General features: G+C 43.1%; 1 protein-coding gene across 1 annotated transcript in view; it reads right to left on the bottom strand.

The window, feature by feature from the left end:
• NDFIP1 (Nedd4 family interacting protein 1) overlaps positions 1-14256 on the bottom strand; it is a 54375-nt gene that overhangs the window by 25235 nt on the left and 14884 nt on the right. Inside the window, exon 2 of the mRNA XM_015429094.1 lies at positions 10263-10350. Within this exon, the coding sequence (XP_015284580.1) occupies positions 10263-10350 (88 nt within the window). The remainder of the gene's footprint in view (positions 1-10262; positions 10351-14256) is intronic.

The raw sequence follows: 14256 nt of genomic DNA, 5'->3' as shown, positions 1-14256 counted from the left end.
CATAGGGCCTTAAAGGTCAATATCATAACCTTGAACCTGACTTGGTACTCAACCGGCAACCAATGCAGCTGGTGCACACTGGCTGAATGTGTACCTGCACAGGCGTCCCAGTCAGCAGGTGCACTGCTGCAATTTGTACCAGTTGAAGCTTTCAGACCTGGTTCAAGGATAGGCCTGTGTAGAGCAAGTTGCAGGAATCAAGCCTGGAAGTGACCATTGCATGAATCACTGTTGCCAAGTCCCGAAATAAAAGGTAGGGAATCAGTTGCCTGACCAGCCGAAGATGGTAAAAGGCTGATCTGGCAACATTAACCACCTGGGCCTCCATAGAAAGGGAGGCATTGTCATCTAGCTGCCATGTTTCATTCGTATTTGTCCTTTCCTGCCTGTGGCATGATTGCGCATGCTTGCTTGCTCGCTTGCTGTAAACAGCTCATGGGACTGTGCGAACTGGCGCTGCCAGACTGGGTTATCTGACTAACCTTGAGGAGGAGGGAGGGCTTGCGTTCCACTGTTGGTGTGAATATTTCTGCTCTCATGAGGCACGGAGACTCTCCCGTTCATTATGTAATCTCCCGCCGGGAGAATTCCCACGCGCTCGCTTGGATTTTATTTGCTTAGCCAACTGCAGCATCATGTTATATGTAGTGATGCACCCGCCCCATTGTCATTCCTAACAATATCCCTGTAGATCATGGCAACGGACCTGTAGTCTAATAAAGCATAACAATTCCCTGGAAACGTGTGTGGAGATTTACTTGCTGTTGAACCTAACAGGCATCCAGGATCACTCCCAGACCCATCCCCCCACAACTCAAGAACAAGACCTCCATCATAGGTCGATTAAGTTTCAGCTGGCTCTGTTACAACCAATCATCCACAGCCCCTAGGGCCCCAGCCAAATGTCCAGGACAGAGTCCACCAGCAAATACAGCTGGGTGTCATCAGTGTACTCGTGACAAACCAGCCCAAACATCTGAATTAACTGGGCAACAGGATGCACATAGATGTTAAATAGCATTGGAGAGAGGATTGCCCCTTGCAGGATGCCACACACCATAGGGTAACGTGGTGAAACATTCTCGCCAAGTGCCACTTTCTGTCCCTGACCATGGAGAAAGGAGGACAGCCACTGTAAGGCAGTTCCTCCTATCCCATGTCGGCAAGGCGGTGAGTCAGAAGGTCACAGTCAACCGTATCTAATGTTGCTGTTAGATCAAGTAGCAACACCAGCGCCAGACCCATCTCGATCCAGATGCCTCTGGAGGTTGTTCATCTCGTATCCCATGCCGGCAAGGCGGTGAGTCAGGTCACAGTCAACCGTATCTAACGCTGCTGTTAGATGAAGTAGCAACACCAGCGCCAGACCCGTCTCAATCCAGATGCCTCTGGAGGTTGTTCATGAGGGTGACCAGCACAGTCTCTGTCCTGTGGCCCAAGCAAAAGCCGGACTGAAAAGGATCCAGGATCCAGGAGTCATCCAAGAACACCTGGAGCTGCTCGGCTACTGCTCTCTCAACTACCTTGCCCAGGAATGGAAGGTTCGATACTGGGTGATAGTTGACTAGGAAGATAGGGTCCAAAGATTCAAGAGCAGATGCACCACTGCCTCTTTGAGGCACCTTGGGAATGTCTCTGAAGATAGGAACAGGTTAATATCTTCCAGGAGAGCCTGAATTCTATGATCTCTACAGGCTTTAACAATCCAAGATGGACATGGTTCAAGGAGGCACATGGTGGGCTTCACAGCCATCAGGGTCTGGGCTTCACAGCCATCATGGTCTTGTCAACCTCTTCCTGGGCGAGATGGCTGAATCAGTCCCATACTGGACCAGAAGATGGCCAAGGGGCTTCCAGTTCCCTTACTATTTCAACCATTGCAGGGAGATCCTGGCAGAGCAACAAGACTTTGTCCGCAAAATAGCTCACAAATGCCTCACAGCCAATAGCCAATTCCTTATCATTTTGCTTCCTTTGTGATAGGGAAATTAGAGACCTAGCTGTCCTAAATAATTGGGCTGCCGAGAGCTAGTGAATGCTGCATAGAATTCCTTCTTATCAGCCTTCACTGCCATCTCATAGGCTTTCATAAGCATCCTAAAAGATGCCCTTGCTGCTTCGACATGAGTATGCCCCCACCCTCACTCTAACCATCTTAGCTCCCACTTCATCCTCTGAAGCTCCAGACTGTACCACAGAGCTTGTTTGGTGTGGGGGCAAAGAGGGCACCGGGATGCAAGTTTGTTGATGGCTTCTGAAAGACGGCCCTGCCAGTCCTCCACTAGCTCATCTAACAAATCACCAGGGGGCAATGGATCCCACAAAGCATTCTGGAAACCAACTGGATCCATCAGTCTCCATGGGTGAGCATAAATTAGCTTACCGCCTAAACAGGGAGGGTTTGGGGTGCTCAACCAGGCCTTCAGGGCAAAGTGGTCTGACCATGGCACTGCCTCCATGGCCACCAGCTCCACATCTATCTCTGCCCCCAAAATCAAGTTCAGGATGTGGCCTGCTTGATGTGTGGGAGCTGATACAAATTGGGAGAGTCCCAGTGCTGCCATGGATGACACTAAGTCCCTGGTCTGCGAGGGGGCCACACCAACAACATGGACACTGAAGCCACCCAAGACTAATAGCCTAGGGTACTCCAGCACCCAGCCTCCAACAGGCCCAGCAGGATATCTGCTGGTGTGTTAGGTGGTTGGTATACCAACCAGATAGGCCAAACTCTCCTCAGCATTCCATACTAGGTCCACACATTCAATGCTGGTGATTTTTGATGTGAGGAGAGCCCTGAAGGAAAAGAACTCTCAGATGAGCAACACCCCCCCCCCATTAGTCCGAAACTGATGAAGGACTGAGAAACCTGGGGGAGGAGTCAGCTGGTTAAGGGTGATGAGACTGCAGAAGATTGAGAGAGAAACAGCTGAGAGGCTGGAAACAGTCTCCTTGCTTCACAGCTGTTCTTCCTGATCTTCCCAGTTCCCAAAAATATCTGGGATTTTTTCTGGATTTTTTTCAGTTTCCCTGAAAAATCCTGGATATTTTTGGGATGCCAAAATATATCTGAAAAATACCAATAAGGACACACCCCTAGAAGGAATCTCATGAAATAAACAAGCAGAACAACATTCTGTCCTCTGTAACTGCCTCTTTCTGTCTATTACAATAGAGAACAGAATATTCTAAGTTGCTATGAGTTTTTCTTAGGAGAGCTTTCAAGATAAATGGGTGAACTCATGGGATTTCATACCAAACTCTCAATACCTACAGCAGTGTCATATTCACACCTGACCAGCAACTGTAAAATCAACACACAACCTCCTGGGAACGCCAGTATTAATGAATATCACTATCGCAGGCTTATTATTGTGAATGCTTCACAGTATTATTTCCCCTAACGTGCTACCTTTTATTTCACCATATTCAATGTCTTAGTGTTTTTTCTAAACTTGCATTAAAGAGCCTTATCACTTTGTGAAATGATCCCTTGATAGCCCTTCACATTGATCTTTGCCCAGACTAGGTCCTTATGTCAGCTGTAAAACGGAAGTCAGTAGTTCTTCAGAAGGAGAAGTTATAGATACCGAGGTTTTCATCCTTATACTCAGTATACTTTAGTGTGACAAGATGATTAAATAGGAATATGGGCCCATTCACATAGACATATATATCAGTGCAGTCCTAAGAACACCTGCTTGGGAATAAGCTCCATGGAATAGATATGATTAGGATTCTGAGCAGACTTGTTTAGGATTGCTTTTTAAAGTGCACATGTATTGACCACACACAGTAACAGAGTTTGTGGAGAATGCAGACACCTGTCTCCTGTGCATTCCTACATGACTGAAACAGCAGTGGCGGCAGGCATCCTTTGCTCAACTTGAAAGGAATCCAAAACCTAGACTACCCTTTAAATGGCACACTGGATTCTAGTACCTTCCAGTGGAATGGGAATAATGAATCTGCATGACCCATTACCAAAGTTCAACAGCTCAGGGTTCATTTTGAAATTACACTGCTGGGCCAGAACCTCATAGGTGACTAGCAGTCCTGTTTTAATTCATTACATATTTTTTTCCGTGGTGAGCTGCTTGAGCTACCCGGATCTAAGGCTTTTGGCTGGGCCAGAGCAACTGCCCTAAGCTCTGTGAATTCAGAGAAGGGCGGTATACAAATCTAAATTATAAATAAATAAATACTGGGGTACTGGACTAACCAACGGCAAGTTTTGTATAGCTCCACTGTAAGACGCATCCAAAGAATGGACTCATGATAATCAGGCTATGTCGTCTGGTCAATGTTGTCCCAAAGGACACCTGAACTTGGCTTGGGAGGAGGTCCTTTCCTTACTGGCTTCAACTTAATATTTGGTAGGAGATATTAGAGTCCAAGAAGCTCCCAGATGCATTTAAACTTAAGAAGAAGAAGAAGAGGAGATTGGATTTAAACCCTGCCTTTCGCTACCCAAAGGAGTCTCAGAGCGGCTTACAAATTCCTTTCCCTTCCCCTCCCCACAACAGACACAACAGATTGTGAGGTAGGTGGGGCTGAGAGAGCTCTGACAGAAACTGCTTTTTTTTCAAGAACAGCTGTGCCAGAACTATGGCTTGCCCAAGATCATTCAGCAGGTACAAGTGGAGGAGTGGGGAATCAAACCCGGTTCTCCCAGGTTAGAGTTCGTGCACTTAAGGTCGTACTTGGCTGCTAGACGGGAGAGTTCCAAAGGTAGCAGCTAAGCTTGGAGTTAAGCAACATGGCAGAGGCCAAGAGTTCCAAACTTTTAAAGCCCTCAATGGATCAGAGTCAAGGAATCAAACAATGTGAACAATGAGTTCAGAAATGGGGACTGAGCCTTATAGCAGCTAGGGTGCCTTGGGGGGAGGGAATGTGTGAATTCACAGGCATATGAGTACTGTGCCTAATTTAAACCACAGAAGTAAAGAAGGGTTTTATGGTACCTGTGGTTTTCAGAGTGCATGCATGAGAAGGAGTGACATGATGACGCAATACAAAGGACAAGGCATGAAGTTAAGAAAAGAGCAAGTAACACACAGAAGGATGTGGATAAGAGCAAAAGAGATGTGTAATTTTCTAGCAGATAAGTTAAAATTAGCTGCCCTACTAACCAAAGCACAGGAGGGAGAGGAGGAAGCTAGAGGATTACAAAGAAAAGTTAATAACCTTCAAGCCCAATTAGAGCAAGCCCAAGAGGCAAAGCATTTCCTGGCTGTCCAAAACCACTTGGCTAAAGCTGCAATCAGCCATGTGGAATGCAAGGTCACCATTAATAAAGTAAAAGGAGAATTGGGTGTGCTGAGAAAGTGTGATTGCAAACAGTTACCTAGGTAAAACATTCCAGAGACAACAGACAATCCTCATTTTATCAGCAGAGTGGAGGAATGAGGCCCCTGGCCATCTGGTTAAGCTGACTGCCTTGGTCTCATCAGCTTAGGGTTGCCAAATGAAATTCGTCAGGGAGCGGGGGGCTCCCGGATGGTGTCCTCTTCGTGCGCGCGCCCCGCATGCGTCACCCAGAAGTGATGTCACACGCTGGGGGCAGGGCGACGCCATTTGAGGGGAAAACTCTTTGAATTGACAAATTTGAATTGAATTTTCCCCTCAAATGGCGTCGCCCCGCCCCCAACGTGTGACGTCACTTCTGGGTGACGCACGCGCGGGGGTGGGGTTTCCCCCGGGCCCCGATTCCGCGGGGGGATTTGGGACCCCTACATCAGCTCCCCATTGATTCCCTCAATTCTGCTTCTCAGAACAATTCCACACCTGTATGATTCTGTTGTTTAACACTAAGCCCTGCTTAGCTTCCGAGATCTGATGAGATTGGACTTGCCTGGGCTATCCAGATCAGGGCCTATTTCAGTTGACTTTTGAACATGCTTCCACATAAAGCAGAGTGAGGAAAAACAGATGAAATGCTAGCAGAAGGATACAATCCCCCTCTCCAGAAAGAAGCACCTCTGTAAAGCACATCTTATGTCTGTAAGTCTGTAAACTATCATGCCTCATATGTCTGTGGTCTATCAAAGACTATCAAGTTACCTATGGGGACAAAATACAATTAAATTATTTCAGCAGTGGCTATGGCTTCAGGTTTTTATTCAGGAACAGATCTTACTAATGCTTTCCTGGATTCCACCTTCTAGGTCAGGGGTGTTGAACTCATTTGTTATGAGGGCCAGATCTGACAGAAATGAGGCCTTGTTGGGCCGAGCCATGTGTGGCAAAAAATGTAATGCCAGGTAGCAAAGATATAAACTTTATAAAGGACACAAACAGAAAGGGTTTTTTTTTTACTTTTAAAAACATGCTTAAAACATTAGCACTCTTGCAATAGTTTATTTAACAGTGTCTGATAACTGACACCTCTTGCTCTGAATTATTGCATCAAAATGTCTGTGCTGTTGAAATCTTGAGTGTGCTGTTCAGGTGAGTATCTGTAAGCTGCAAACCTACGATGACACAGCAGCAGCAGAACTGGAAGAAGCAGCAAAAGATAGCCAGTTCCACTGCGGGCCTAATAGAAGCCCTCTGGGGGCCTGATCCGGGGGGCCCAGGATGCATGTTTGACACATCTGTTCTAGGTGGTACAAATTCACCATTTTCTAAAGGCAGGCCACTATATATTGCTAAACAATCACTAAAAATATTATTAATTAGTTGCTGTAGATTTTCTGGGTTGTGTGGCATCCTCAGAGGTATAACACAGAAGGTGGGGTAGGGCTGAGTCATTATGTTGTAGGAGTTCCCCAGGCTATGAACATGCTAAAAGAGGAGCTTTCCTGAGGAGGTTCTTTTGTATATGGATTGTTTTCTGAGGAGGTTTCCTGTTTCCTGAGGAGGTTCTTTTGTATGTGGATTGGCTGTTGAAATTCTAATCTTATCTGTAGTGCTACTGTCAGATGTAGAACCTTTTGTGTTTTTCAGGACAGGAAACCATGCCCTATTTATTTTAAAACTCTCTTATTTCCTGTTGAAATTGTGTTTATCTTTATGAATTTCAATGGCTTCCCTGTGTAATCTGACATGGTAATTGGAAGTGTTGTCCAGCCTTTCAGTGTCTTGGAACAAAATACTGTGTCCTGTTTGAGTTAGGCTATGTTCAGCCACTGCTGATTTTTCAGGTTGGCCAAGTCTGCAGTGTCTTTCATGTTCTTTTATTCTTGTCTGAATGCTACACTCAGGAAACAGGAAACCTCCTCAGGAAACAATCCATATACAAAAGTACCTCCTCAGGAAAGCTACTCCATTAGCATGTTCATAGCCTGGGGAACTCCTACAAGATAATGACTCAGCCCTACCCCACCTTCTGGAGTAGATATAAACTACCTGCCTACCATTTTTCTTCTCACCTGGACACAAAGAGTACTCCATCTTTCTGTGTTATACCTCTGAGGATGCCAGTCACACCTACTGGCGAACCGTCATGGCCGCACAACCCGGAACATCTACAGCAACTAATGAACTCCGGCCATGAAAGCCTTCAACAACATAATATTATTAATGTTTACTAGCACTTTATAATGTTGGATTGTTTTTAAAAGGTTTTAGGATTGTTTATAACTGTTATTTATGTGTTTTTACTCTTTTTGTAAGCCGGCTTCAGCTGGGAGGGTGGGGTATAAATCTAATAAATAAATAATATATTTATCCATATCCACAAGGGTTTCACTCCTTCCTCAGCATCTGCTATGCTTACATTACTAAAATGTCAGATCATTTGTGCCCAGAGCACTGAAAATATGAAATCCCTTGCAGAGACAAAATTTTTGTTCATTCTTCTACACCAGAGCTAATGCACAAAAACACATGTGAGGTTCAGTCCATAATTCAGGACAGAACACTTGTGCAATCCTAAACAGAGTTATACTCTTCTAAGATCATTGATTTCTATGGATTACAGGATAGAAATTCTCTTTGAGACTGTACTGTAAAAGCTACTAGAGAAAAGCCCCACTTAGTGCAGTAAAAGGTAAAATATCTAGGTGTCTGTTTGGGTGAAGAGTGGAGAGCCAACTGAGAATGAACGTATTCATCATGTTGCCTGCTCTCACAAAACTTCATTCTCTTCAAGCCTGCTGGGAACTTTTGGCTTCTCCTAGGAATTTGTATTATAGGTCAGACCATTAACCAAGCTGTAAAAAAAAAGGGTTACAATGGGGAACATGGACGAGAGCAACAAGAAGCCTTTGTGCCTCTGAAGAGAGGCCCCCACCTTAATGGACCCTTATCCAAGCTTTCCCATTTACGATTCAATTGGCTTCTTCAGAAACACTTTAAACCAGCAGCAAAACACAAGGCAGTAATATGGAGCTGCATTCAAAGTTTTGCTACTACCAGAGGAGTCATAGCAGCAGCAGAGCACACCTCATCTCCTGGAAGTAATTGTTACTTGCCAGAGGCAGACAGATGGATATTAAAGTTACAACACTGATTTAATGGCTCTCAGCCAGAAGCTGCAACAATCTCTGGTTTACCAAGGCACTTATTAGAAGTCAGAAATCTATTATTTTAAAAGTGGATACAGGAGATGCTCCTACAAATTAAAAAAAGGTGGCACAGATACAATGAAAATAGTTACTATAACAAATACTTCTAAAGAAGGACACTTTCCTGAAGGCACCAAACTGACTTCTTAATATTAATGTCCTTATAAACCTCATTGCTGAATGAATTATATTAACACCTTAATATGAAAAATGAATAAATGGCATATTTACTAATCTATAGAACAAACCACAGGTTGTATGACCTATAAATACTGATTGGGATATATCCAGTGAACAGTATATTATGCAGACAATATATTAAGCTGGGTACAATTAAGCAGTTTTAAGTCCCACTGATTTCAATAATGAAACATATAAATCATAAATCTAATTAAATACGTATTTCTATTTTTTTAATTCCCTCTTATGCCTTCTATTTATGACCATCTGATGTGACTGGTTCACTCAAAGCTAATAATTTGGTTAGTTACTAAAAAATAAAGGATGGTTGGAATTATGATAGTCAACTATCAGGGAGATGGCAGAAGCAAGGCATTATGAACTTTATTCAGGTGTGATTATGTGTAAGAAGAGATCCCTTGTGTGCAGTCTCTTCAGACAACCAAAGTTAATTCCCTTTGCAAAATGAACAGTTGTCATAACTATATTCATATCAATTACGAAGCTAATCATATAATGAATGCCAGTTAGAAGCAGATGATGGTGTTTTGATTCATCCTATTAATTCTACACTGCATGAAAATGTATTCCCAGGTGTCAATTTGAAGCCCAGATGGTTTGGAACTTTCAGGATGATCATAGCCTGTTATAACAGCTGAGATCAACTCAGGCATGTCTGCATAATCATTAGAGATACAATGAATACTTGGAGGAAGCTATCTTCTGCAAGCAATAATTAGCTAATGTTTTCAAACATGCTGCACAAACAGCAGCTCAGTTTTCCAGACCAAGGTAAACAGCATATAGCTCAGCGGGCCTTGGCTGGGAGGGCGGGGTATAAAATAAATAAATAAACAAATAGCAGTGTAGCAGCTTTAGACCTGACGTGCAAGAAATTCAAGATCTAATCCTCAGGGGAATGTTAATTAAACTCCATGTTAGTTCATTTGTAGCAGCAGAGAGCAGTAGAAAAGAAAAAACCCCAAGGCATGACATGCACAGAACAAAACCTCTAGCATGAGATCGAAATCAGAATATAATCTTGGCAAGGGAAACATGACTGTATTATAGTACTCATTTCCCTGGTTCCTCCTCCTCAGTATCTTAATAGGACATATTTTTTTACAAACAAGCAAATACTCAGATTACTTGTCTATACACATCAGCAGGTTCACATGAGGTTGTAGCCTTGACCTAACAAAAAGGCAAAGGAATGAAGCAAATCACAAATAATCACTCCTATTATGGCCACTAGCTACAAACCCAAACTGATTTAAAGTGCAAGAGCAGTTAGAAAAGAATTATATGAATGATCAGATTCCTGTTCCAGAACCTATTGGCCACCCCAAGATCCTATCACACACACACTGGCACAATTCAGCTCTTTCATTCCCCCATCCTTTGTCTTTCTTTTTCTTCCCTGATACATGGACTGTCTCCTATCTCTTTCTTGCTCCTTCCTCCACTTTGACAGCTATTGATGACAAGGTTTCATGGCCACAAGTGCAATAAGATCAGCTAGAGTCTGCAATGTTTCATGTCTCCACCAGTGGCCAAAATTAATTTTTTTACCTGAATTTTCTCCAGAAATGCTGCTGTAAGGTGGTGGGAAATCGTTAGTAGTTTGCAGATTATCAGTAGGTTCTTCTTCATTCTGCAACTGAACAGAAACATTTTCGATTTCATATGGGCTTGAACAAAATAATCAAACTTCAGATTTGATGATAAAGTATAATAAAAAAGTAGCTTAAGTTCAACAGTGACTGTATAATTAATGAGATACAGCATAATTTTTTTTAAATCCTTTAAAAAAATTTAACCAGTTTTTAACAGCATTAACATTGTACAAATGAGGCATGGTAAGCAAATCTCCCTGTTGATCACAACAGAACATTTTCTCAATTAATTCCTATAACTCCACTGGCAAGAAACAAAGCCATTAGTAAAGTGACTCAAGATGCATTCCCATAAAGATTGTGTAATTTTAAAATAGTGAATTATGTAAATCAAGGGATTTAAATCATGATTTAACTTGCCTCCCACTAAACAAAAGACTGTCAAAGTTTTCCATTCTGAAACTCATATTTTCTCTGAATAAGTATGCATAGTAACTGGTTGCTGTAAGAGAACATACTCATTTGCAGCTAGATATACTACAGCATTTATGCTATGGTGCACTGCAGGATTCTATCTTGTCTCCTAGTCCAATGAAGTTGCTGAGGAATATTGTCCAAAGATGTCTTCAGTATATATGACCCCAGCTCTCCTTTTTTTTTTTAATCTGTTCCAATTGTGGCAGCGTATGTCCAGAAATTATGTCTGGGCTCACTATTAGAACGGATGAGGACTTATAAATTGAAGTTCAGTCCAAACAAGATGGTGATACTGTCCTGCTACAAATGAATATGTCTTTTCCACTGTTATTTGCAATCCTATCCACATTTATCATGGACTACAGTGTAACTTACTTCTAAGTATGGGGTTGCACTGCATATATCCTACCTGTTTCCCACAGAACAATAATATTAGAATAAACAGATTGGTTCCTTCAGGGTACATGGGAATAACAGATTATAAGTGAGTGTGTAAGAGTGGCAACATTATTTTTAAAATAAACAGACTTAAATTAGAGAGCAGACATGATTGTCAACAGACTGGTCCTTTTGCTGCCTCTTGTCAATTCAAACAATGGTTCAGGCTGAGGCCTAGGCAGGAAATAATGAAAATTTTCCTCTTCGCTGAGAATGAAGGTCAAGATTCTTGTATCTTCAAAGTGGGAGGCAAGGGAGATGGGAGGCAACACAGGTCAGATCATGAGATCTAGCAGCTCCAAGGCCACAAGAATCTGAGAGGATACATTCCATTTCGTTAGGGCCCAAACCCCTAGGTTGGAGAAGGCGTTTCTTTAATCAGACTCGATGCAGCTGCAGGACGTTTGATCTAATTGGCACTTGGTTAGCAGCATACCTTACCTAACTGGTCAGGTTACATCACTTGCTATACATTTGATTGGTCAACTAGAATCATGCCAACATGGGTCACGGAGCATAAAGGAAAGATCTTTCATTCTAGTTTAGCCTTTTGTCTGGAATACATCTAACCTTGGGACACAATGCTGGGTGGACTATCCCAGCCAGAGCCCTTGTCCTAGACTTTTGACTTTAAAACCCTGTTGGACTCAGTCTTGCTGGGTAACATCTGAATCTTGAACCAATAAATCTGTTTAGCTTAGATATTCAGCTTTATTATTTTATCTTCACTGTTTACTGCTTTTTTACTGTATACTCTTGTATAATTTTGTAATAAATCACTTTAATTATATTTTGTAGTGTTCTTAGAGAGCCAATTTGGTGTAGTGGTTAAGAGCAGCGGACTCTAATCTGGAAAACTGGGTTTGATTCCGACACTCCTCCACATGCAGCCAGCTGAGTGACCTTGAGTCAGTCACAGTTCTCTCAGAGCTCTCTCACCCCCACCTACCTCACAGGGTGCTGTTGCAGGGAGATGGAAAGAAGGAGACTGTGAGCTGCTCTGAGACGCAGAGTGAAGGGTGGGGTATAAATCCAACTCTTTTTAGGCTTAAATCTGAGTCTAGTACTTTAGCCTATACTAGCTACAGCTACCAGAATAACTGTTTTCTGGAACGTAAACTGCAAGCATTCTATCTTGCAGGGTTGACTTTCTTGTTCTTAAACCCAGTAGGGCTAGAGGCTTAGTCACTTGGTGATGAGGTAGTAAAGGGACTGGTGACAGCAAACCCTAGGGGTGTGAAGATTCACATTTCAGCCCTTTTTGTTTTTATCTTACCTAACCTGTCTCCCTTAAACAAGACTTCAGCATTAAAGTCTTTTACCAGAGATTCGATTACCTACCTATAGGCTTTACCAACAAACCTAGAGGAAGCTGCTGTAGAAAAGAGGACTTATGTGCTACCATTATAAACAATAATGGAACTAGAAGTAAGTTAAAAGTTAAAAATTATATAGAAATTAACAACAATAATAATCCATTCAGTTTCATGTTTCTTTTAATTCCAAATAACCATGTTGGTTTCCAGGATAATTTGTAGATAGTAAAAAAGAAGTTCAGCTGTAATAATGGAAAATGGAACTGTAAGATAATTAAATAGAGCACAGTTGATTTAAAGACTACTCACAAATTTATTTAAAAGTGAATGTATTATATAGGAGTTCAGCCTTTAGCAACTTTCTCAATGTTCTACACCTTTAAGAAAGAGGTATATAACATGCAGCTGCATGGAATCAATCAGCATAGTTTTTTGAGAGTTTGAGTTCCCACTTGAGAGGTGGAGAGCATTTGTCAGTTTATCTAAAAAGAAGGCTTTCAACCAGATAGAAAAGAATACTGAAATGCTACTCCTATAAACTATGAGAGAGCAATTGAGCCAACAATGTGAGATAGAGAGTAATTGTCAGCCAATTTGAAAAAAGAAGGCTTCTAGTCAGGCTGCGGTCACACGGAACATTAGCCATGCGAGTCAGACGGAAGACATGCGGGTTTTCGGGGCGCGATCTCACCGGCACATCTGGGAAGTGTAGCACTCCCGTGGCTCAAACGAGGCTTCCTGCCGAAACCACGCGGCAAAAAACTAGTACCTCCGAGGTACTAGTTTACGGAAACCGCGGGGCAAGGGCGGGCGTCTGATCGCGTTTCCGGTGGCATCCGGCGCCCGCCCATGTTCCCTGGCGAAAAAGTTTTTTTTTTCTTCATGTCTTTGTGGATGCGCAAAAGCACACAACGGAGCATGCGCAGTCATGGTGTAAACAAAAAAAACCTTCCTGTTTGCCGCACCGCGCACTTCGTTTTTGCGCGCCGGGATTGTCCTGCCATCGGCACCTCTCCTTTCCCACGGAACCTCCACAGTACCTCCACGGGAGGTCTGATCAGGTAACCGCGCCTTAGTTTGCCCCGGGGCAAACTGCCACACTTCCCCCCCGCAGTTTCCTGCCCATGTGACCGGGACCTTTGTTTGATATAAACACCAGGTGGTGGCTGGAGATTAATCGCTATTACAACTGATCTTCAGGCAACAGAGATAAGTTCACCTGGAGAAAATGGCCAATTTGGAAGGTGGACTCTATGGCATTATAGTTACTGAAGTCCCTCCCCAAACCCCACCCTCTTTAGGCTCCACCCCCCAAATCTCCAGGTATTTCCCAACCCAGAGCTGGCAACCCTAAGTAAGCCCTATGGGGCTCAGCAAGGCTTCTGAGAAAACCTGTGAGTAAACTTGTTTAGTAGTGCACTGTAATACCAAATACATAAGATTTTTCTTTTGCTTACCCAGGGATTTGCAAGGCAAAACACTGGCAGCAAGCCCGAAGATCAGTGGGCTGGTGGGAGCAAGCTTGAGGTTGCTGCACCCAGAGTACAGACTGGAAAATGAACAACTGCACATGCCTGACTGGGAGCAAAAGAGGTGTGGCCAACAGGAGGGTCTGGAGAGACCCAGCTGGGTACAGGAAGGAAGAAAGAAGGCAGTGTGAGATCCATGAGGTAGGTAAGTGACACATGGAAGGCAGGAGGTACAACAAAAGTAGTTGAA

Source organism: Gekko japonicus, unplaced genomic scaffold, assembly GCF_001447785.1.
Source record: "Gekko japonicus isolate JY-2015 unplaced genomic scaffold, Gekko_japonicus_V1.1 scaffold768, whole genome shotgun sequence".
Taxonomy (NCBI): Eukaryota; Metazoa; Chordata; class Lepidosauria; order Squamata; family Gekkonidae; genus Gekko; species Gekko japonicus.
Note: the sequence above shows the minus strand (reverse complement) of the source record. Positions and strands in the feature narration are given on the sequence as shown.